The 25,366-nt window shown below is 37.7% G+C and overlaps 1 protein-coding gene across 1 annotated transcript in view; it reads right to left on the reverse strand.

Annotated features, from left to right (window-relative positions):
- Positions 1-25,366, reverse strand: part of FRAS1 (Fraser extracellular matrix complex subunit 1) — a 461,942-nt gene that overhangs the window by 94,000 nt on the left and 342,576 nt on the right. The window contains exons 32-38 of the mRNA XM_090266724.1: positions 23,989-24,105; positions 14,063-14,177; positions 12,859-12,996; positions 10,778-10,810; positions 4,353-4,484; positions 3,159-3,284; positions 530-777 (exon numbers count right to left, since the gene is read on the reverse strand). Of these exons, the coding sequence (XP_090122850.1) occupies positions 530-777; positions 3,159-3,284; positions 4,353-4,484; positions 10,778-10,810; positions 12,859-12,996; positions 14,063-14,177; positions 23,989-24,105 (909 nt within the window). The remainder of the gene's footprint in view (positions 1-529; positions 778-3,158; positions 3,285-4,352; positions 4,485-10,777; positions 10,811-12,858; positions 12,997-14,062; positions 14,178-23,988; positions 24,106-25,366) is intronic.

The raw sequence follows: 25,366 nt of genomic DNA on the forward strand, positions 1-25,366 counted from the left end.
GGGTGAGTCAGGAATCTTGCCTAGGAAATTCGGCAGACAGGCACTGCCAGAGGGGTGTGCTGAGTTCTGTCTAGGGCTGAATCTGAGACAAAAGCTGGTAAAAAGTGGGCTTTCTCTCAAAAAAGTGGGCCCTGAAATACCATTACCTGTTAGTCACTGTAAGTTCTTCTAAGTCCGGTAAGTTCTTCTAAAATGCTCCTTCCATAACACTATCATTTGAAACACATTATGGATGGAGTTTAAAATATGGGGACCTGGGCTTTTCAGGCATTGGCACTGATTCCTGTTGACGATCACCCACTGTGTTTTCATGACGCTTTGCACATTCACTTGTCTGTTCATGACACATCAAGAGCAGCTGGAGTAACGAGTGTATCTATCCCTAAGAGTAGTACTATAGGACAGTCGAGAAAAGAATTCTTCCTATGGCCATATACCTGAAGCCCCAGTTCTCAGACAAGGCATTGCTCTGTAGCCAGCCTGGTCAGAGGGCGCAGTAGCGAACAAGAGGACAAGTGTAAGCACTTACAACATAAGCGAGGTGTGATCTAGTGATTACAGCTGTGCTTTTGCTAGCAACTGTGATGCTTAGAGAGGCACCTGCTGCCAGTCGAGGCCCCCAGGCCCCTGACAGGGACACCTTCACTCTCACTTCCACAGTCGTCACTGAGATGCCATCTGTGATGGAGATCTCCATGCTGTCTTCCCGAGCAGAGGAGCCATCATGTAGATACCGCAGAACATTTTTTTCAATATCCTCATATGTGAAAGTGTCACCTTTCAAGAATAAAAAAAATTACAAAACCAATTACTTCTGAAAATGACACTTTCCATTTACATAACACCTTTGATCTCAGGATTTCAAAGTACAATATATATATAGGATCATAAACTCTGGGAGATGTAAGCTAATGAGTCCAGCCACCCACCTAATATAGGATTCCCTTTATACTACCTTTGAAAAAGGTGTTTAGCCTGTCCTTCAACACTTTTCAAGATGGGAGGCTCACTATTTTACAAGGTGGCTCATTCCATGAAAGGCAGCTCTATTTTTTTTTAAATCTGCATGTATAAGATCCATTCATTACTCATAGTTCTAAAGAATAAAGGACAAGCCTCTATTCTTTATGGTAGTCCTTCTAGTATCTAATGTGGAAACTAAAAAGTTTTTGAAAAAGGAAATAAATCATGCTTAATGAACCTGTAAGAGGTCTTTGTTTTAATTGAGAGGATAACATTCTTTTAAAATTTAAAAATATCTAAAAGTTTTAAAATATACTTGAAGTTAGAAACTCAAGCTAACTCTAGAGTACTAATTCAGGACAGATTTGATATTTGTTGTGTAAAAAAAGTTTCAAGGTCATATCAGTTTAGGGAAAATAGGTTTACACAAAATTTAAAATTAAAAACTTAAACTGCAGCGTTTATTAGAATTTTAGAATCATTTAAAAATTTTATTATTTATTTTCTTAAGAGACAGAGGAAGGGTGAGAAAGAGAGAAAATGAGAGACAGACATCAATTCGTTGTTTCAATCATTCATGCACCCATTGGTTGACTGCTGTAAGTGCACTGGCTGGGGATGGAACCTGCAGTCTTGGCGTATCGGGATGATGCTCTAACCAACTGAGCTAACCGGCCAGTGCAGAATTTTAAGAAGCTTTAATTAAAGATTTTAAAATTTGGCCCTGGCTGGTATGGCTCAGTTGGTTGGAGCATCGTTTTTTCGTATACCAAAAGGTTGTGGGTTTGATCCCATGGTTAGGGCACATTTGGGAGGCAACCAATCAATGTCTCTCACATTGATGTTTCCCTCTCTCTCTCTAAAAGCAATGAAAAAAAATGTCTTCAGGTAAGAATTAAACCTTCTCAAAATTTTTTGGTCACAGGCCCTTTTTTATGAGAAATGCTACTTTGTGCCATGGGTCCCAACAATTTCACAGAACACAGTTGAGGTACTGGTCTTCTTGGATGTTATATTCAACTCTATTTCCTGATAGATTATTAACTCTCATACATGATGTTATGTAATTAAACTAAAGAATTTATTCATTCTCTGTATTAGTCTTCTAAGCCTTCTCTTTCAACACTGTGTTATGGTGATTTACTGGTGCTAGTGATATTGTGCTTAAAAAGGTAATAAAACTAGTAACTTTATTATAATACATTAAAAAGGATATTGTACAAATATCTTTGGATCTCACATGTTAATTACACAAATACAGGTGAAATATAACATTAACAAAACTGGGCTATAGCCACTATGCTCCTACAGTAGTTTCCTTAGGATACTAGAAATCTACTCTAATAACCCTTCTTTTGTTCAGTAAGTTTTAAAAAATCTAACATTGTGACTCCCAAATGCCTGCTGGTTTTCTCACAAATTCAATCTACCTTCAGGGTCAAAGACTTGCTCCCCTGCCTCTGCAGGGATATTCAGAATAATGGCTCATTACATGAAAACTAAGAATTATATAAAAATTTTGATAAATTACGGATTGTCAGAATAAGCATCCCAAGGTAATGTCTTTCAAAGAGATAATATCTACTTTGATAAGGGATGACTATTAAAAACTAGATTTAGTTATACTTTTGTGCTTTTCTGTTCTTTCTAAATAATCAATATGTGTTATTTTTATAACTGAAGAAAGTGCAGTAAATATTATTTTAAAAAGCTGGTCACATTATCACACTGATATATTGCATAAATACTAGTTTAAATACGTGTTCCCTTTTGTTATGGGTGAATATACATGTAGTTTTCACAATCTGAGTCACAAGAGCTATAAATATTGTGAAGATTTACATACCATAGTAAGGTAAACAGATTCATGTCCATGAACAACCCTTAGGAAAGTAGCAGCTGACAACTCATATGAGGATGTTCTAAATGTGTTTATTCCAGGTTTCAGAAATCAACCAATTTCACCTACAATTTGAGGACACAGCTTCATAGTTCTGGGCGTGGCAGGTGGCACAGAGAAAGAAGTCCCAAATATTTCAGCTAATGGACTAAACACTAATGTTCTTTTCCTTTCTAAGTGTCTTCTCATAGTTTGTCCCACAAAACTGCTGATTTCTTGTATGAGGTGCATAAAACTGACTGTAGAGCAAGAAATATCACCCCTCTCCCAGGTCAATGGCAGAATGAGCAGCTACCTGTGGCCATGGGCCCTCGGAACTCAGCTGTGTCCTTGAGGAGCACACCACACTCTGGGGGTTTCCGAAGCTCAAAGAGGAGTTCTTCAGGTGCTATTTCAGTATCTCTTACTACCAACTCAAGTCCTGCAGTCAGGAGAAAAAAGCATGGTGAGCAGGTATATACATTAAAAACTGTACTCTCTGTATACATTAAAGCCACAGGCCAGGCTGGGAGCCATGTTGTGGGGAATGTGATAGTTACAAGAAAGCACCCTTTAATTCCAGTCAACTACAAAGAAGTGAAAACTGAAAATATAGTCAATTTCCATATTACAAATAGATTCTTCCACAAGTTAACTTGTAAGTAGGTAGTTCTGAATTCAGAACACCTTTTTGTTTTTTTCCATACAAATGAAGGTATGGAAGTCCATGAAAAAGTCAGTCCTGACTGGCTAGCATAGGTGTTCTTCCAGAAGATATTCATAGAAGCTATTTCTGTTTTTTCTTGTTTCTTCCATCCTTCTTTCTCTTACTCTGTGTAAGAGCCAAGTTATTTTAATGGTGGTTAGTCCTACCATCACTGGAGTGAGAAGTAGGATAAAATTGACAGTGGCTTTTTTTTTATAAGTTGGATGATAATTAATTTTAGGCCAATACCCACATGTAGAAACTGGAATAGGTTCTGTAGAGCACACCTAACAAAAATCACAATATCCACTGTTTGCTCTTATTGTACGATGTTCTTGGTAAAAGAATACACCTCTAAAGAGTGAGAATAGTAATAGGCAAATCAAATCACATATGGGAGAACTAACTCTTCACAACTCTTCACAACTGCTGAAGGTTATTGTGACCTGTCATTTCTCCTGGCACTCTTTACTTTCTAAATAAGAAATAAAGGAAATCATTGAAATGGCTCCTCTTTATTCTCTCTGCTACTTTATATTTCAGTGATGCCAACAAATCGATCTCCTGGAGGCTGGAAAATAGATTCTGTGTTGTAGTCCATCACTGAGCATTGGCCTCTCAATGGTTTATTTCCTTCTCTTTTCATGGAAATGGGCAGAGGGAAAGATAGAGATAAGGATGCAAGCAACTTGTGGAAGAGGTTATTAATTTTTTTGGTAATCACATAGAGGTTTGAATAGGAACTGTTGCTGAACTATGGTTCCATTTCCAAAGCCATTTTTCTTTCAGGCTCCCAGTTCTTACCCACAGAAGTGCTGCCTCCTGGGCTGACCTCAAGCAGTGGAGCCGTGACCTGGAACACTGGCGGGCGCTGATCAGAGGGTACCAAGTGAATGGTGAGGGCCATCTCTGGACTGCTGTGTTCTCCATCTGAGACTAGACAGGGCACACACGCACACACATGAATCTACTGTAATCTGGTCACTTGCACGCATTTTTCATAAATATGCAGCCAGAAGTTTTTTAGAGTACTTTAACACTGTGATGAGAGGCTTACAAATGGAAAAAGTAAGCAAGCAAGATACTGCAAGCTGTTCTAACAAAACTTTTTCTACAGGATAACAAAAAGGCTAAAGGATCCTAACAACAAGTTCATCCTAAGAAGCAAGTTTCACAACAAGGTGATATTGATAAATGTTAGTGGGAGGAAAAGTAATAAAAAATTTGCACCTTAAATGGTGTTGGTAAAGGCTTTTATTTGTGGATTTTTTAAATTTTCATTCTCCCAATGCTCCTGAGAAATATTTTTTCCTAAGAAATCTCTTTTAGAAATGACATGTCTATATCTCATTAGAAAATAACTTTTGAGCAGAACAGCACATTTCCATACAAATATCACTAATGGCATTTGTTTGGAAGTAGGCTGACCCATTTTTACCTAGTCATTATGCACAATGCAATAAATGGAAGACACCTTTGTGAACAAAACAGTGACCTTAAGATTTTATTTCCCTGGATTATCTGATATCCAAGTGAATACTGATCACCCGAGGGAAATGAAAGCAGAATAACATGATCCTTGACTCTTATTTCCACTTTCCCAAATTTAACACACCCTCCCTTTTCTTAAATCCAGGAGGAATACTGTACCACCAACCCACCATTGTGTTTAGCTGTAGTGGCAATAGAAAAAAACTACTACTGATTATTTTAAATGTGTGGTATGCTTGGATATGGGTTGGTTATGAGAAACTGGATTCCTTTTTCACTTTCTTCTGGACTTAGTCAGTAGGAATCTGATTAGTACTTAAGCAAAGTAGAGTATTGCTCAGTGACTCCTAGTAATGACTCCATTTAGATTTTAGATTTCTCTTTTCCTTGAGAATGGATCTAAAAGGTAAGACTGTATTTTATAAGGTACACTCTGTGTCCAAGAGAAGTCCAGAAATAGTCCTATAAAAAGACAGAAGGGATAATTCCCTATAAAAATGAAAGGTTTATGGTTCTGGTCATTCAGTCTAAGGTCAGATTTAGTGACTCTGATTCTTTGTTTATGTTCAGTCTTCTCTCTGAATCATCAAAGATACGAGCATATGATTCTTAACTTATGGGTTTTGTGGAAAAACATACAAACTTTTCATAAATTTCAGTCAATTCAGAATTGTCTGAAGTCCCTGGGATCTAAATTACAGACCCCTCTGTTAAATAATAATAAATAATTGCAAAATATAATTTTAATTTTTTCAATGTTTTACATTTATTTTATTATTAAGTGGGGGAGACTTCAGGGAGCCTTGAACATTCTCACTTCACAGAAGAGGAAAGAAAAGGCCCTAAAACTTCAGAGCTTTGGTCATGTCGCACAGCTGTCTTTATGAACAAGGCATATCTTTGCCTCTGTAAGTCAATGGAAGAAAGCTATTTTTGTGGTACCCATTATATAACCAGAAAATACATCGTGTGGGTACAGGATTTTGCAAGCAAACATGAGAGCTTACAATCTAAATGTTAGCAACTACATAACTAGCCCTCTTTTTAAGCAGTGTTTCTGGTTTCTTTGAGAAACACTCAAACTGCCTCTTTGGGCCAGATACCTCCTGTGGGCACCATTCATGTGGTGTGCTTTCCTTGCTCAGGACAGTTCTGCAGAGTATCTGTGCTTGACTTGAAGCAGCCAGGTCAGGAATATTAGCCTTCTTACCTTAGCTGATTAACTGAATGAGCTGTTGAGGCTTGGAAAACAAATTGGCACACTATCATGATACTTGTTTTACATGACCAACACAATACACAACAAACATACTCAGACTAAACTAAATATCCTGTACTCAGAGTAAGAAACTTGCATTAACATCCTGGTACTACTGTTTACCAGGTGTGGAAACCCAGACAGATTATTTACTGTAATGACCCTTAGTTCCTCAGCCTTAAAATGCTAACAATAATATCTGTCCTTACAATATTGCTACATGAATTAAATAAGGCAAATTATATTGTAAATTGATTTTTAAATGTGACTGTTATGATGTATTATATAACATTACTGATTGTATGAATTATCTATAAGTCTGTCACTAGAAATGAACTCATACTGGGTTCATAATCACAATGACACAACACTAGAAAAAGAAATAACAGGCATCCAAAATTGGAAAGAAAATATAATATATACTATTTACAGATGACATGATATAGAAAACTCTAAAAATTCCATAAAAAATCTTATAACTAATAAATAAATTTAGTAAAATTATATAAAATCAACATACAAAAATTTGTTGCACTTCTACCTACTAATAACAAATTATCAGAAATAGAAATTAAGAAAATAACCACATTTACAGTTACATCAAAAAGAATAAAATACTTAGGCATAAATTTAACCAGGAGGTGAAAGACTTGTACATATGAAATTATACTACATTAATGTAAGAGATTGAAGAACACACAAATAAATGGAAAGATATTCTATGTTCATAGATTGGAAAAATTAACATTGTCAAAAGGTCCATACTATCCAAAGACATCTACAGATTCAATGCAATCCCTAAGAAAATTCAATAGTAGTTTTCACAGAAACAGGACAAATAATCCTAAAATTTGTATGAAACTACAAGAAAACCTGAATAGTCAAAGCAATCTTGAGAAACAAGAACAAGCTGGAAGCATCATGCTCCCTAATTTAGAACTATATCCTAGAGCTACGGTAATCAAAACTGTGTGGTACTGGCATAAAAACAGACATATAGACCAAAACTAGAAATAAGTTGACGCATGTGTGGTCAATTAACTTATGAGAAAGGAGCCAAATGTATACAATGGAAAAGGACAGTCTCTTTACTAAATGGTGTTGGGAGAACTGTACAGCCACATGCAAAAGAAGGAAACTGGACCACTCTCTTACACTATACACAAAAATTAACTCAAAATGGATTTAAGATTTGAATGGAAAACCAGAAACCATAAAATTCTCAGAAAAAAAAAAACAAAAAAAAACCCTAGGCAGTAAGCTCCTTGACATCAGCTTTGGTGATAATTTTTTTTAGATTTGACACCAAAAGGGAAGGCAATGAAAGCAAAAATAAACCAGTAGAACTACATCAAAATAAAAAGCTTCTGCACAGCAAAGAAAGCCATCCACAAACTGAAAAATCAACATACCAAATGGAAGAAAATATTTGTAAATCGTGTATCTGGTAAGAGGTTAATATCCAAAATATATAAAGAATGCATACAACTCAATAGCAAAAACAAGTAATTTGATTAAAAATTGGTAGAAAATCTGAATGGACATTTTTCCAAAAAAGACATACATATGATGACCAGGTACATGAAAAGGTGTTCACATCACTAATCATCAGGGAAATGCAAATTAAAACCAAAATAAGATATCTGCTCACACCTATCAGACTGACTGTTATCAAAAGCAGAATAATTGACAAGTGTTGGTGAGGATGTAAGCAAAAGGGAACATTTGTGCACCATTGGAAAAAATGCAAAGTGGTGTAGCCACTATGGAAAAGAATATAAAAGTTCCTCAAAAACTTAAAAATAGAACTACCATATAACCCAGCAATTGAAATTCTGGGTATTTATCTGAAAAAAAATGAAAATGCTAACTTGAAAAGATGTCTGCATCCCCATCTTTACTGTAGCATTATTTACAATAGCCAAAGCATAGAAACAACCTAAGTACTTACTGATGGATCAGTGGATAAAGAAAATATGGTGTATATAAAATGGAATATTATTCAGCCATAAAAAGAATGAAATCTTGCTATTTGTGACAGACAAAATGGATGGACCTTGAAGATGAACCATATGATATCACTTATATGTGGACTCTAAAAAGATGAACAGATTAGTGGTTTCCAGAGGTAAGGGATAGAGGTGGGCAAAATGGGCAACGGTGGTCAAAAAATACCAACTTCCAGTTTTAAGATAAATAAGCTCTGTGGGTTTAATGTACAACATGGTAACTATAGTTAATAATACTGTATTTCATATTTGAAAGTTGCTAAAAGAATAGATCTTAGAAGTTAAGTGTGGTACACTTCATAAACAAAATGAAGGATAAAAGCCATATAATCATATCAATAGATGCAGAAAAAGCATTTGATGAAATTCAGCACCAATTCAGGATAAGAACTCTCAGCAAAGTGAGAATAGATGAAATATATCTCAATGTCATAAAGGCCATATATAAAAAATTTATGGCCAACATCATACTCAATGGGAAAAAGCTATAAGCAGACAGGAATGTCTGCTTTTTCCTCTTATTTAACATAGTACTAGCCACAGCAATTAGACAAGAAGAAATAAAAGGCATTCAGATTGGCAAGGAAGAAGTGAAACCATCATTATTTGCAGATGTCATGATACTGTATAAAAAGAATCCTCAAGATTACACCAAAAAACTGCAAGAACTGATAAATGAATTCAGTAAAGTAGCAGGACACAAAATAAATATCTATAAATCAGTTGCATTTTTATACACCAATAATAAACTACCAGAAAGGGAATTCAAGAAAACAATTTCATTGACAATTGCATAAAAAAAATACCTGGGACTAAATTTAACTAAGGATGTAAAAGACCTTTGTCAGAAAAGTATAAGACATTGAAGAAGGAAATTGAAGAAGACAGAAGTAAGTGGAAGTTTATACTATGTACATGGAAAAGAAGAATTAACATCATTAAAATGCCCACAGTACTGAAAGCACTCTGTAGATTTAATGCAATTCCAATAAAGATACCAATGGCATATTTTATGGAACTAGAACAAATGTTCCAAACATTTATATGGAACCACAAAAGACCCTGAATAGCAACAGCAATCTTGAGAAAGAAGAACACAGTCGGAGATACCAGGCTACCTAATATAAGCTATACTACAGGGCCATGGTAGTCGAACAGCATGGTACTAGTGTAAAAACCAACATATAGATTAATGTAACCAAATAGCCCAGAAATAAACCCACTCCTTTATAGTAATTAATATCTGGCAAAGGAGGCAAAAACATACAATGGGGCAAAGATAGTCTATTCAATAAGTGCTGTTGGGAATATTGGACAAATACATGTAAAATAATGAATCTAGACCACCATCTTACGCCACACACAAGAACAAATTTAAAATGGATTAAAGACTTAAATATAAAACTTGAAACCATAAAAATTCTAGAAGAAAACTAGGCAGTAAAATCTTGAACATTTCTTGTAGCAATTTTTTTTTCTTATATGTCTCCTCAGTCAAGGAAAACAACAGAAAAAAACAAATGGAACTACATCAAACTAAAGTTTTTGCACAGTAAAGGAAACCATGAACAAAATGAAAAGACAGTCCATTGTATGGGAGAACATACTTGCCAATGATACATCTAATAAGAGGTTAATATCTAAAATGTATAAAGAACTGACAAAATTTAACACCAAAAAGACAAACAACCCAATCCAAAATATGGGCACTTGTGCAAAGGGGACATACAGATGGCCAATAGATATATGAAAAGATGCTCAAAGTCACTAATCATCAGAAAATACAAATTAAAACTACCATGAGATATCATCTCATACTGGTCAGAATGGCTATCAATAATAAATCCACGGATGGCAAGTACTGTTGAGGATATGAAGAAAAGGGACCCTGTGCACTGTTGGTGAGAATGCAGATTGGTGCAGCCACTGTGGGAAGCAGTATGGAGTTACCTCAAACACTTAAAAATGGAACTGCCTTATTCCAAAGAAAACCAAAACACTGATTCAAAAGAATATATGCACCCCTGAGTTCCTTGAAGCTTTACAATCACCAATGTTTGGAAGCAGCCCAAGTTCCCATCAGTAGATGAGTGAATAAAAAAGCTGTGGTACATTTACACAATGGAATAGTATATGTAAAAAATAAGGAAATCTTACGTTTTGCAACAGCATGGATGAACCTGGAGAGTATTATGCTAAGTGAAATAAGCCAGTCAGAGAAAGACAAATGCCATATGATTTCACTTACATGTGAAATCTAATGAACAAAATAAGCTAACAAAATGGAAACAGACCCATAGATACAGAAAACAGATGACAGTTGTCAAGAGGGAAAACGGATTGAGGGCTGGGTGCAGAAGATTAATGGATTAGAAAGTAACTAAAAGTAATGATGAAGAGAACAAAAAGAAAGGACGGATAATAAAAGGAAAAATTCCATTTTATAATAAAGTTGAGATGAAAATCTTTACCTGTGAACTGGAATTTCACTGATTCTGGGAGACCTACAAGAACAGAAGAGGAAAAACCAATGTACTAAACATTTTTAGGGTCAGAAAGAGATGGGGAAAGTATAAAATATGGGGTAGAGGTTAGAAAAGTAAAGGATGTTTTCATTTAAATTATTACGATTTTAGGAATGACTACCAGGTCATTTGATAATGTTATGTTGAATTTAATGGTGCCAGCACTAATTTTAAGTAACAAAAAAAATCACATAGTGGAATAATTTTATATCTCAGCAGTCAGAGTGATTTATAATTCATTCGGATCTCATTTTATCAGTACATAAAATCTTACAAATCTGTGAATGTGGGTGATGCCATATATCACTGACAAGGCTCTGGTGGGTAATTCCATTGTAGAATTGAGTGGTGCTTGGGACACTGATTTATTCACTGCAACAGTGTGAGAGATTTATCTCATGGCATTTATCCCGTAGATTATACGGGACAGGACTCCGCTCTCTACAAAGGCTCTGGGAACTCAGCTGATTATAACAGATATGGAAATAACTTCAACCATTGCTGACATGTTTTCTTTCCCTTTAATCCCAGGATATCCTGAGTAAAGTAGGGGTTAGAGAACCATGAACATTTTAATGGACTATTGGTTACCCAGTTTCTAAACACTGGGGATACTCCTTAGAGAAGCAACTTACCCCCCACCCTTAGAGATTTTCCATCTGAGTAATCATTTCCTAGACAACTGCATTTATAAAAATAATGGAAAGTATTACTTTAAATGTTGGTCATAATTTAAAACATAATTCTAAAATTATTTTATCCATGTTCAACTCATCCCAAGAAATTAACAGCTATTCTGAATTAACAGTTACCATACCAAAGTAATACGAGATATTGTGTTATGTGATACATATACCTTAAAGATCATAAAGAAACAGACATCAAGATTTTTATGCTCATTCTGTGGCACAGAAATATATATTTAGTGTAGGGACTAAAAACTCCTGCTTTCCCGTCAGGAGTTTTGATTACCGACCGGGTCAAGGGGAGAAATTAGGAGTGGTAAGGATCAAGGTTATCTTGACTTAGTGGAAGGGCACACAATGTCTTGATTTAGAAATTCAGTTATTCTTTTACTTAGTCTTCTCTTCCTTTAAGACGCCTCTGACAAACCCAAGTTTTAATCCCAAAAGGTTGCCTGCATTATCCACTCCTACCTCCTATCTCCCCCAGAAGTACTGCAGGATACTTCTCACTGTATTCCTTTCACCCACATGCCCATCCACTCCAGCCTCCTTGTCAAATTCTGCATATTGCTGCAGCTGAAGAGTTCCGTATGAAAAGGCATCCCCTTAGATCTTAAACTCCCCACCAGGTACTCATTTTTCCTGGGATAAAGATCCAAATCCCTAGAGGCGTCCAGTGCCTCTAAGGTCTGGGCTATCTCCCTTCAGGCCAACTCTGATCTGTTTAACCACCCCCATCCAGGATGCCACATTCTGTCCCACCCCAGGGACTCTGCACATCGGGCGTGTGCCCTTTCTTCAGGAATGGTCTCCAACTAAACTATCCCAGCATGCACATTTAGCCTAGTTAGCTTCTTCCCATCTCCCCATGGTCAGTACCACCCTGGCATAGCCTCCACTTAAGCCTTCAGTCCAGGTCAGTCTGGTTACATCTAATTCCCCACTTATCAGAGCTCTTATCTCATTCTGCAATTAAATATTCATTACTGGGATTATTTATTGAATTCTGTCTCTATACTTAGATCCCCAAACTCGCCAAGAACAGGATTTATGCTTCTTTTTACTTACTACTAGATAGCCAAGGCTTCACTCCGTCATTGCCACACTGTAGGCATAAAATAAAGATTTATTGAAGGTATTCCTGAACGCATGAATAAATAAAAAAACCTGATGAACTGAGCCCAAGCTACATATTGGCCCACAAGTCTCAAGTTATTTTGATCAGCTACAAAGCAGTATCACAAAACTATCTAGGACTACAGAAAGAGAGTTAGGGGGAGCCTGCCATGAAGATCCACAGAGAACACTCTGGGTGTTTCAAAATAGAGAAGAAAGCATTACCAGCGAAGGAGAAGGCCATGATCTCCTGGAGGTGGGGTGCTGCTGTGGGAGGACGGTACATGATTTTGCCCTCATTAATATCTTCCTGTGTGAAGTACCGGATGGGAGAGTGGGGCTGGTCCCTGTGTTCGATGATACCTGGGGAGGAGACTGGGCATGAGCATCAGCAGTAGTTCTGGATGGCTAATTGAATCACCAGAGCCATCAGCTGCCTGTGCCACTGGTGAAAGCCTTTTATCCTTTAGGAACAATTTCTCTCAGGTTGTTCTTGATATACTATTCTGTTATTCTAGGAAAGGCTAATCTGAAACCCAAATAGACCCTTAACTAGGAATCATTGACTATAAACAACAGTAAGACACAAACAACTGCCCCTACCGTAGCTTAGACCAGGTAATCCTCCAGAAGTCACAGACACTGTATCATAATTATGAGATTCTCTCAATTGAGTTTAAGTTCAAAGGTCAAGGTCACTGAGAAAATAGCACAGACTGGTCTCCTGGTGACATTTTTCTTAGTCTACCCTTCTTCCTTCAGGAACTTCTTAGTCTTGTGATGATCCGTGGCAACAGTAACATGGATCTTGATTATTCTAAGACCTGGACCTACAGTTATCACTCTGCTTGTGATAAATGCATTAGGAGCTGGCAGCTACCTGTCATTTCTAAATTTTACAGGTACAGAATTGATGCTGTGATCTTCTTTCATGTCCTGTTATCTCTTTCAAAGAAGTATATGCATGAGGCTTGGTGTTGGACTAATTGAACATCTGAAGGTCTGACAGTCTATTCAGGCTGCTGGTCTGCAAGAACACCCTCTCTCCCTGGAAACACAGGGAGAATGACTCCAGCTATGACTTAGCAGGTTAAAAAAAAGAGGTTGATGACTTTTAGACTTCTAATTTCTTTGGATAATGGAATTTAATTTTTAGGCTTTGATTTCTCCTTGGGAATTTGATAATGTGAAAGGCTTCCATCAAGGGCCATTGGTCTTGGAAGAGCAGCATCTGAGATGGAAGAACTGTCTTAATAGAAGCTGATCTCCTTCTTATGAGGGACAGCCACATCTCTCTTGGGCATTGGCTTATTAGTAATTGTTACATCTTAAAATTTCAACAAGTATAAGCAGATGAATCTCCTGAGTTTTTAAGACTGGTCAACACCTAGAAAACATCTCTTAAGAGATCATTTACTGCACAGCTCACCTTGATTTGGGTGCAGAGGTAGAGTGACATTGTATATAATCTCTCCACTTGGCTTCTCAGAATTTACAAAGGAGAGGGAATGAGGCTGAATCACAGTCAGGCCATCTTCCCGAGCCTAAATGAAGTGTAAGAAGGAAGAAGAAAGAAATGGTGTGATAAAAACAAAAGCCAGAGGCAAAAACAAACCTTATTAAGAAAAACAAAAGCAAATGCATTCTGAGCTTTTAAATTAGTTACACATAACAAAATTTTGTCTGAGAGTTCAAAAAAGGAGCTGGTCTCTTGTACTGTAGAACGGCCCTAGCCTTAGGACCCTCACAGAGCTAGAGAGTCCTCTTCAGGCTTCCTTGCACCCTGGCCCTTCCCTCTCCTGCCTGCTGGCCCAGGTTTATGCTGGCGCATGCTCTGGGAATCCCAAAACGGCCACTTTCCCTCAGAGGAGCTCACAGTGGGGCATGTTTGAAAATGAGCCATCACAGCTGGCTATTCTACTATTCACAGCTGGATTACTACATTTCTGTTCCTCCAAACTTAATGAGCTAAGGTTGCATCTGGTAAAAATTTTCCTCTAACTCCAAGCTTTGCTGATGGAAACTGATTATTTGTTTTGTTTCTTTTTAAACTGATGGTTTCAGAGGACTAAAGATGAGCCAAAAACCAACAGAGGCTCATCATTTGAACTGAGATTTAATAATTATTTGATTATTAAAGAAAATAATAAATAGTCAACATTTCTCTTTGTCTCCATTCTACTATTCAAATGAATCAAATATTGCTATTTTTCAGAATCCAATGAAGACTCAAGCAAAATCACTCAGAAGGTCAACATGTATGCAACATCCATCACATATTAACAGTGAAAACACTCAAAAAAGGGGGGCACTGGGGGGGAGGTTCAAAATCTCATGACCTGGCATACCAGTGAGGTGGGGGCAGCAGCAAAAACTGTGGAGAGGAGAGAGGGGAAAGTAGTAGTGGGCCCTTTGACTGGGTCACCCACGCTGTCAATAAAACAGAACAAAAATGTCTGGCTCTTTGCAGGCTCTTCCCAACCGACCCCTGAAGGGTTAGAGTTTGACACCCTCTCCTGCTTGTTGAAGCTTTGCTTCCTTCATGGGAATTTTCCTGTTTAGAAGGATTAAGTAGGGTTTAGTAATTCTTATGGATGAGGCATGGTGTTCTTACTTTTAACCACGAAAAGATTTAAGGTAACAGTTGCTCTTTTAATTGTCCCCAAGGCATACTTGTCCTGGGGAAAAGTGGCATCAGTAGGTTACACAATCCCTTTATAGTATAGAGTCATATTTCAGGTCATTGCTCAGTTCTGGAAGGTATAAAGTAAGGAAAATCAGGATTGCAAAATAGTACCTGGTCTCTTGCCCTAAAGTAAAACAAGGGCAACAAAGTAAAATTATATGCCCTATATAAGGTGTTTACAGCCCTTGCATGTGTGCACACACCTATAAATGTGGACCTATGTGTGCACAGATGCATGGACAGAAAGTGCAGGCTCAGTACTGTTTGTCACCGTTGTGGTCTCAATTCCATCAGAATAACTGCGAATTCTAAGTTATGAGACATTTTTGAAAATCTAGAGGTCCTTTAAACAATAAAGTGATAAGAAGAAAGAATTAACATGGACATAGGACTACGGAAAAGAGAACTATGTTCCAGCCAAAACAACAGATAATTCATATCCCTGAAATTTATGGATACTATTTCTCTAGTAATAGATATAGACACTAGGTAGAAAACAGACTTAATTCCCTGAACGAAGCAATATTGAGGTTGTGATGTATCAAATTATAATCAATTTTAATACTGCCTATTTAGAATGCCCAATACTCATCAATTAAACATAGTAAAAAAATGAGAGATTAAATTTCATAGAAATCATTACAGAAGACATTTTTATTAACATATCTGTCAACAAAAGAATATTACAGAATAATGACTTTTATAATACCCATATTATTTTTGCACATATCCAGAATCCAACCACTTCCCCCCATGGCCATGAGCACCACCAGGATGGCTCCCAACTGCTCTCCTGCCCCACCCCCATCATGTCCCATTCTATTTCAGCACAGCAGTCAGTGTGATCCCTTTAAAAAGGACATTCCATCTCTGCTCAACACGCTGCAATGGCTCTCCATTTTATTCAGAATAAAAGCTAAGTCCCTATAATGCCTACGAGATGTGACATGATCTGCACACTGCCACCTTCCACACTACCCCTCCCCCCCCATATACTTAGCAAATCTGTTAATTCATGTCAATTACACTTGCTTTCACTCACAGTTCTCAGCCATACTGGCTTCCTTGCTGTTTCTTGAACATCTAAGCATGCTCCCAACTGGATGCCTGGTTCCCTGGGCCTGGAATGCTCTTTCCTCAGATATCTGCATGGTTATCTCCCTCACTTCCTGCAAGTCTTTCCTTAAGTGTCATTGTCTTAATAAAGCCTACCCTGATCACCTTATTTAAAATTGCAACGTACATCTCCTCTGCCCTCACCACTACATTCCCAATGCCCTTGGCTCTGAACTATTTTTTGTTTTACCATAATACTTCTCATTAACTTGCTATATATGAGTAACTTATTTTATTACTTATATCCAATAGCATATAAACTCCATGAGACCATGAATTTTTGTGTGTTCATGGGTGGATCGCAAGCACCTAGCACATAGAATTACTTGATAAAAATATGTTGAGTGAATAAAACATATCATAATAAAATGTTAAGCTAAGAAATAATAAAAATACATTTATAATAATTTAATCAGTAATTGTTTTAGAATATTTCCTATTGCATTTCAATGTCATCTAAAGAATAAATGGAGCAAACATTTTAATACTTAAGCTTTAGCAAAGTGTACATAACTTAAACTTTAGGTCAGGATTTACAAACAACATTATCATTGCACCCTGTATTAAAAGAAAAGATCGATTTCACATGCTGACGACTGTCATTCTATTAAAGCAACAAAGCCCACAATGGGCCCAAGAAACCAGACCCTCATGAATAATGAGATAAGATAAATAAAAAGAAGGTATTACAAAAATTTTCTTCTCACAGAGTTTATTAGTTAGGACAACAAAGTTAATTCATTCATATATTCATGTAGCAAATTATTTAGTAAGAAACTACTGTGTGCAAGGAACCAAGCAAAGACCTGTGGAAGATACAAGATGAATCAGATATAGACCATTTCCTCAGAGAATTCCACTTTTTTTGTATGGGAAAACTGTAAATAGTAATGTAGGAAATTCTAAGTAGTGTAAAAGGCTCAGATAAAGCACTGCAGGAATTCCAAGGATAAACAAATATTTCCAGAGATTGAAGATAATAATTCTACTGGTTTGTTATAGGTGTCAAAAATAAACATGGGCACAAGCCCATAGCCACAAAATAAATAGAGTATGCCTAGACTTGAGTCTCTGTTACCAAAGAGATCAGCTGTTCTACTTTGATCCCCTCTAGCCCCAGTAGGAGTGGTTTTAAAAGAACGCTGCTACAGCAATCACTCTGAAAACAAATGAAACCTGGAGAAAGAGACTTATTCAAGGCCTTTCTCTCAAGGGTGACTTTGGCCAACACAACCCTGAGTACTGCAACCATTTGAAAAAGGAAATAATAAATACTATGTCTTTCACATTGAGTTAATAGAATTTATCTTCTCTTTAAGAAAGGAATTGGAAATATGAAAGCAATGAGAAACATGATATTGAAAAAAGTATATGATTTATTTATTTGAATTTGAGGGAATACAATTTAAGGAGTTATTAACTATGTGAAAGTAGGTGTGAAAATATTCATTTAGTCAACAAATATTTACTAAGCACCTACTTTATATCTGGCATTGTGCAAAATGCTGAGGACAATACCAAGATTAATTAATCAAATATTCTGTTCTTCAGGATTTTCTAAGTCAAATAGTAGATAATTACTAGGGAAACTATGAGTTGATGTGAATCTATTAACTCATTTGCAGACTCTTACACTACCTAGATTAGGATATTTATTGGTAAATATGCATGTTTTCAGATCTCTATTCATAAATTTGATATATATCCTAAATGTATAAATATATATTTATATATTTGTAAATATATAATTTATTTACAAAAAATTGTACACTTATTCTTACATGTTTATATTTCAGTCACCTTCAAAGAACTCTACTGTTGATGTAATACACCTATTGAGATGTTTTTTCCATTGCTCAAAAGATTTTTTTTAATATACTTCATTGATTATGCTGTTACAGTTGTCCCAATTACTTTTCCTTTTGTTCCCCTCCACCCAGAGACCCGCCTCCCTCCAGTTGTTCCCCCCCGTTAGTCCATGCCCATTGGTTGTGCATATAGTTCTCAACATCTTCCTATCTACTCTACTCCCTCCTACTATGCTTCTTAATTCCTGTACCATCTCCCTCCTTTCCTCCCTTTCCCCCTCCCTGCCGACCTCCCTCCATAATGTTCCCCATACCTATAATTCTTTTCACACTCTCATTGCCTACTTAGTTCACCTTTGTTTCAGTTCCCTAGCTTCTGTTGTTGGTTGTTGTGATACAGTTTTCATTTTAATGTTCATAGTTTTGATCCCCTCTCTCCTAAACAAGTCCCTTTAACATGTCATATAACAGTGGTTTGGATCTGATGAACTCCTTCAGTTTTACTTTGTCCTGGAAGCGTTTTCTCTGCCCTTCTATTCTGAATGACAGCTTCACTGGAGAGAGTAATTGTGGTTGTAGGTTTTTGCTTTTCATTACTTTGAATATTTCTTGCCAGTTCCTTCTTGCCTGCAGACTTTCTTTTGAGAAATCAGCTGACAGTCTTATTGGGACCCCTTTGTATGTAATGTCTTCTCTCTTGCTGCTTTTAATATTCTCTTTATTCTTAATTTTTGAAATTTTGATTAAAATGTGTCTTGGTGTGGTTCTCCCTGGGTCCAGTTTTTTTTGGAACTCTCTGTGCTTCCTGGACCTGTAAGTCTATTTCCTTCCCCAACTTAGGGAAGTTCTGCTTCATTATTTTTTCACATAATTTTTCAATTTCTAGTTCTTCATCTTCACCTTCTGGCAATCCTATGATTCAGATGTTGGCCTGCTTATAGCTGTCTCACAGGTTTTGAGTCTCTCCTCATTTTCCTCACTTTTCGTTTTCTCTTTCTGCACTGGTTGACTGTTTGTTCCTTCCCTATGTTCTGATTTATTGATTTGATCCCTGGTTTTCTTTCCCTCACCACTAGTTTCGTATGTGTTTTTGTTCATTTCAGCAGGACTAGCTTTCATTCCTTCCCTGTCTTGCTTAAGATCTGCTCTTAGGTCTGTAAGCATTTTCATAACCAAAGCTCTGAACTGTGCCTCAGAAAGATTTCCTATCTGCTGCTTCATTAGATTAGATATTTGTTGTCTGGTCATCTGTTTCACTGGGATCTCTATCATGATCTGTGCCATCCTGACAGTTTGTGTTTACCTTTGCTTCCTGGGTGGGGCTGTCACACCTCCTACGCTATAGGGGGAAGAGCCCCATGCACTCATCATAACCAGGCAACCCTTCTCACCACGCTGTGGTGTTTTGTGTGGGGGTGGGGGTCCAAGATGGATTCCTGCTGTTCGCTCTCCTCTGAGAGACCATGGGCCTCCTACTCCGTCCCCACCCCCTCTGGGCCTCACAGTCCAAGGCAATGGGGGTCTGCCTTCCCTGGCGTTGGAATCGCAAGTTGACAGGTTTGGTCTGAAGCCAGGGGTGCTCCCTGGGTGTATCTCGCCTCCCCTTAAATACGGGTGTCTGTGCTTACTGCCATCCCGCCACCATTGCTGCAGCTGTCACCGCCAGCACAGCTTGACCTCTCTGCCCTGGCTTCACCCCTCCTACCCGTCTGGACGAGCACCACTTCTTTATAACTTCATACATTGGACTTCCATTTATTTTTTGAAACTTCCTGTTATTTCTGGTTTTGTAGTAGTTGTAGTCCTTCTTTGTTGTGGAGGGAGATGGAGCGTGTCAGTCTAGGCCTCCATCTTGACTGAAAGTTTCTCAAAACAGTTTTTGAATGCATTGATTTGGATGCCTTTTAATGCTTCTGCTGGGTTGTTTTTATTTGTTTGTTTTGTTTTTGCTTGTTTGTTTGTTTCACCTCTTCCACATCAGCAAAATGTTTCCATTTGAGGACTTTTATCATCCAGGGAAACAAAAAAATAAATTGCTAGGGGTGAGATCTGGTGAATAAGGAGGCTGGGACATGGGGGTCATACAGTTTTTGGTCAAAAACTGCTGAACACTCAGTGTGGTGTGGGCAGGTATGCTCATAAATCACCCAGCATGAATTGGGCAAATGTGTAGAAAGAGTCTTCAAAAAAATTCACTGAAGCTGAACATAGCCTCTCACAACAATACCAGCTGGCACACTGACACGGATGGGTTCCAGAACATTCACTAGTGGGGAAAGCCTATACTACAAGGGGCACCCTCCAGAAGATAATTCTGGTTTTTTGAGGCCCCCCTCATGCCATATATAAATATGATATATATCTTATATATGTATGTATGCATATAATTCTGATGAACAGTGCAACCTACATCATAAGATCCCATTTAAGGGATCTTAGATTTGATGAATAACAGAATTACAGAAAGGCCACAGAATCAATTTCAATTTAGGCAGGTATTCAATTATGTCGTTTTTTGCTCTATTCAGTCTTCCTGGGAAATCTCAGTTATGCATGAGGATTTAACTGCCACATACCATTAAGGATTCTTAAAGATTTATTTCCCACCCAGGATACCTACTGATCTCCTACCAACCCTTAATAGGTGCACCCCCAAAGTAAACTCATTATGCCTTCCACTCCTCCCCCTAACATCCTCGTATATTACTTATCTCAATTAATGGCATCTCAATATACTCAGAAATATACTCAATATACTCCTTAATATTGAGGAATATACTCAATATACCCTCCTCACATTTAATTGACCATGACATCTCTAAATATCTCTTAATCTTTCTCTAATGCTCCCCCACCCTAACCACTTTGAAGTGTACAACCTAGTAATGTTAACTATATAAACATTGTTGTGCAACAGATTTCTCAAAATTTTTTCTCTTGCAAAACTAAAACTCTATTGAACATCAACTCCCCTTTTCCCTAACAGGAGCAACCATCATTCTATAGTTCCTAAGAATCTGATTACTTTAGATAGCCCATATACGTGGAATCGTCAGACTTTGCCCTTGCATGACTGGCTTATTTCGCTTAGTACAATGTCCTTCAGGCTCATCCATATTGTAGCATATGACAGGATTTCCTTTTATAAAGTTGAATAATATTCCATTGTCATGTATATCACATTTTTTTCAATCAATCTATCTATCTTCCAAAGGGCATTTAGGCCGCTTCCACATCTTAGCTATTGTGAATAATGCTGAAGCAAACATAGACGCAAAAGTATCTCTTCAAGATCTTACTAACTTTTAATCCTTATTGCCACTGCATGGCATCATGCAACTAACTTTTCTTATTCTAGATGGCTGCAACAGTCTATTTCTTGGATTCCTTGTTCCCTGTCTGGTCCCCAATCAGGGTGTTCTCTACCCTAAAGCCAGAATGACCGTCTTAAGTTGAAAATCTGATCAGGCCATCTGTCTGCTACATAGTATTTGCCCCAACAGCCTTTGGGACAAAATGGAAATTCCTTCATTTTATGTTTAAAGTCCTCCATAATCTGACTCTCATATCTTGTTTCTTTTTCACCTAGGAATTTATGCTCCAGCCAACTGAACTCTCATTCCTCACACATGTCATGTTCTCCTGCGTCTCCATCTTTTCACCTGCTGCTTCCTTGGCTGGATTGAACTTCCCCCTATTTCTAGCATAGATAAGTAGTTCTTCAAGTGTGATGAGAAGAGCAGCGGCCATAGTGTCACCTGGGAACTTGTAAGAAACTCAAATTCTCAGCCTATGCCAGATTGACTGAATTAGAAAACTTTGGGGTAAGCCTCAGCAATCTGTGGTGTAATGAACATGATAGCTGATCCTAATGCAGACTGAAGCTGGAGACCCTGCTCTAGAGATAATTTCCACTTCAATGAGTTCAGTTCACCTCCTAGAGGAAACCTTCCGTGACCCTGCCACACTCCACTGGGTCAGGTGTCCTGTTTGCCTCCATATCATGACTCTGTCACAGCACCTAACGGTATATATTGTCAGTGCAGATTTATTTGCTGTTCTCCCCTTTTACACTCTAAGTTACTAAGAATAGAAACTATTTTTTATGGTTATTTAATCATCGATGTCTTTGGCATAAATTAGGGGCTCAAAAGTATATGACTGAATGATTGGAGAGCTAGACTCCTACCCTCAAACACAAATATGAATATATCATGTATTTAGTAAATATATTCATAATGTATTTACAGAATATATGCAAAATTTGTACTTAGATGAGTCCAAATCACTGGATCAAGACTGTTTTTGTCACAGATTACAAGTGTGCTCTTCAGTAATGGCTCTAATTAATATCAAAAGAAATACAGGCTATATATATTTTAAGGAATGAAAGATTAGGCAAATTGCATTTGATGGTAAACTAACCTTTGTGATAATCAAATTACACAGGACAGACTTAATTTGCAAACTAGCAACCTGAGACCCTAAAGGTTAAGTAGCATGAAGAGTCTCTAGTGGTCCATAGCAACAGATTGGGAACAGCGCCATCTTCATAGCTCCTGGCCCATTTTTTCCCTCTAAACTCCAAATAACACTGCATTAGCATTTGGCAAGAAATGTGCATGCACATTTTTCTTCACAGTTTAGGGAAAATTCTGATCCAAGTTCCTTCAGTCAGAATAATGAATTATAGACTCTATAATGCTGCTGAATTATGACTGCTTTAAATTATGGTTTACAGTGGAAATACCGATATCAGCTATTCATTAAAAACTTTCTATTTCCCCCTTTATGTCTCTGCCATGCTCCAGACCCATAATTTCTAAAACTATAGCTGATTTCTTTGTCGTGGCTCAAGGCTGATTCACACATTGGTGTGTAATTACGTGGGTGTTAACTACAATGTAGACCCATGATGATTAGCTTATAAGGTGTTAGAGGCTGTGGCTCTGTCTAGCAGAGAGGTTCTGGCATTGCACACCCCCTAGATACAGGGTTACAATGGAGCTGCTAAGTGTCTGAACTAATTTAGCCGTCATCTCACTTTAAACCCTTCTATGTGCTCACCTTCCTTCCCACACAGTGTGCAAGGCCTTCCGTAATGGAGCTCATTGACCTCCACACCCTCACTACTCCTCCGCTGCCTTCCTAATGTCTCCTGTCTTACTTAGCTATTTGCCACTTTTCCCACCAATCACACTCTCCCTGGCCTCTGGGTCTTTGCCTGCGCTCTTTGTATAGCTTTCAGTGCCCTTTGCCATCACCTCCCATTCCTTCCACCCTACCCTCAAAACTTTCACTTGGGTAACTGTTCCATATCTCTCTGGGTTCAGCCTAGACACCAACTTCTTCAGCAAATTTTTATAACAGAAAGAAAATTTGTAATAGGCCTTCTATAAAAATGGAATAACAGTTTTTCCAGCTAGGTGGAGCTCTGTCTGAGTAATTACACCCAAATGGTATAGGTGAAACAGAATATACCTGAAATTCCTTTTAACTACTCTGTGACTGTCTGGGATGCTGTAAGGAGGGCAACAGCAATGGACAAGAGGTCAAGGTGGATTCAATCTAACATTCCTTTCACTCTGAGAATTTTAAGTTTCTTTTTCAGGTCAATGAGAAATATGTTTACACGGCTGGTATGAACCGCGTACCGAGCCAGGCATTCACCACATAGGAAAACAAGACACTCCATCAATCCTGTCGGCATGCCTCGGAAACCATGAGCCCTCCCACCCAACTCACAGTCATATGGAGAGATGCTCCCAGGGAGAGCTGAGGTGCTTCAGGCGCCTGTGGTAAGATTGCAATGTTGAACATGCGGCTCTCCAAGTGGCTGTGGGCATCCGCGGCACTGGAAACCTGGAAAGAAATGTCCTACTGGTGAGCCTCCGATGGGAAGAGCATGTTTACATGTGTTTATCTCTGCCCCACCTCCCAAAATCATCTCACTGAATTCTATCTGCTCCTGCATTACAGAAGTATATGTAATCATTTTAGGCAATTCTGAAAATGCAGGAAGGTATAAATAAGAAATAAAATGTCATCTAGAATTTCACTACATAGAAAGAGTAGTTATTAACAGCCTGATGCATTTTAATCTTTTTCCTATGCATATGCCAAACTTTATATACAACCATGTATTCTAAATTTTTACGGAACATAATATTATGATATTTGGCTATATCATTAAACATTCTTAAAAACATCACTTTTGATAGCTACATAATGTTTCACTATGAGCACATATAATACATGTTAGAAATGTGATTTTCATTCTATTTAAAAACTTTTTACCCAGCACAGACATCTACTGTTAGGTTATAAATGACAAATCTCAGTCTAATCACTGCAAGGCAAGATTCATAACAATTGGTGTAATGTTCACAAAATCAACTTTTTCTTGCTTCAAAAATGCTAGGAAAAAAAAAAACAATGCTTTTCTTAATGCAGTATCTCTCCCCTTAGTGCTACTGAGCAGCTCCCTCACATTCTCCTCTCTGTCATCTGCTTAGGCTTCTTACGAGAATTGTGAAGCCTGTGTGGCCTGTGTAATAGCATTAATTCTATATGAGAGGGAGCAGGGTTCCATAAATTCTGAGAAAAAGGCAGGAATAGCAGCCCCTTATGTATTCTATAGTTAGGCCAACAACACCAAAAACCTGTCTGTCTTCTCTGTATCTTGATCACATCCGATGCCTGGAGCTAAAGCTTCAGAATATCTGTATGTTTTCAAGGAGTCACCTCACAGTGTTGCTATAAACACTCTGAGTAACAGTGGCGCTAATTCACTGGACATCTCTCACTGTACTAGCTACTTCTCAAAAGTCGCCATATGTAATACCCAGAAAGTGGATATTCTTTTCTACAGATGAGGAAACTGAAGGTCAAAGAAGTTAAGCAAGGTGTCAAGGTTACAAAAAGCCCACAAGGGTGGGCATTTAACCAAGTCAGCAGCTTGTGATCCTTCAACTGACCAAGATGACTCAGTCTGAAAGCTTCTGGAGATCAGGAAGATATGTTCTCCTATCTCTTGAAGAAGACAAAGGGAACCCTGCATAGGTAGCAAAATGTGAACATACTGCCATGCAAGGGAATCAGTTCTAATTTCCTTAGTAAAAAT

This window comes from Furipterus horrens, unplaced genomic scaffold, assembly GCF_987537825.1.
Source record: "Furipterus horrens unplaced genomic scaffold, mFurHor1.1.pri manual_scaffold_2, whole genome shotgun sequence".
Classification (NCBI taxonomy): domain Eukaryota; kingdom Metazoa; phylum Chordata; class Mammalia; order Chiroptera; family Furipteridae; genus Furipterus; species Furipterus horrens.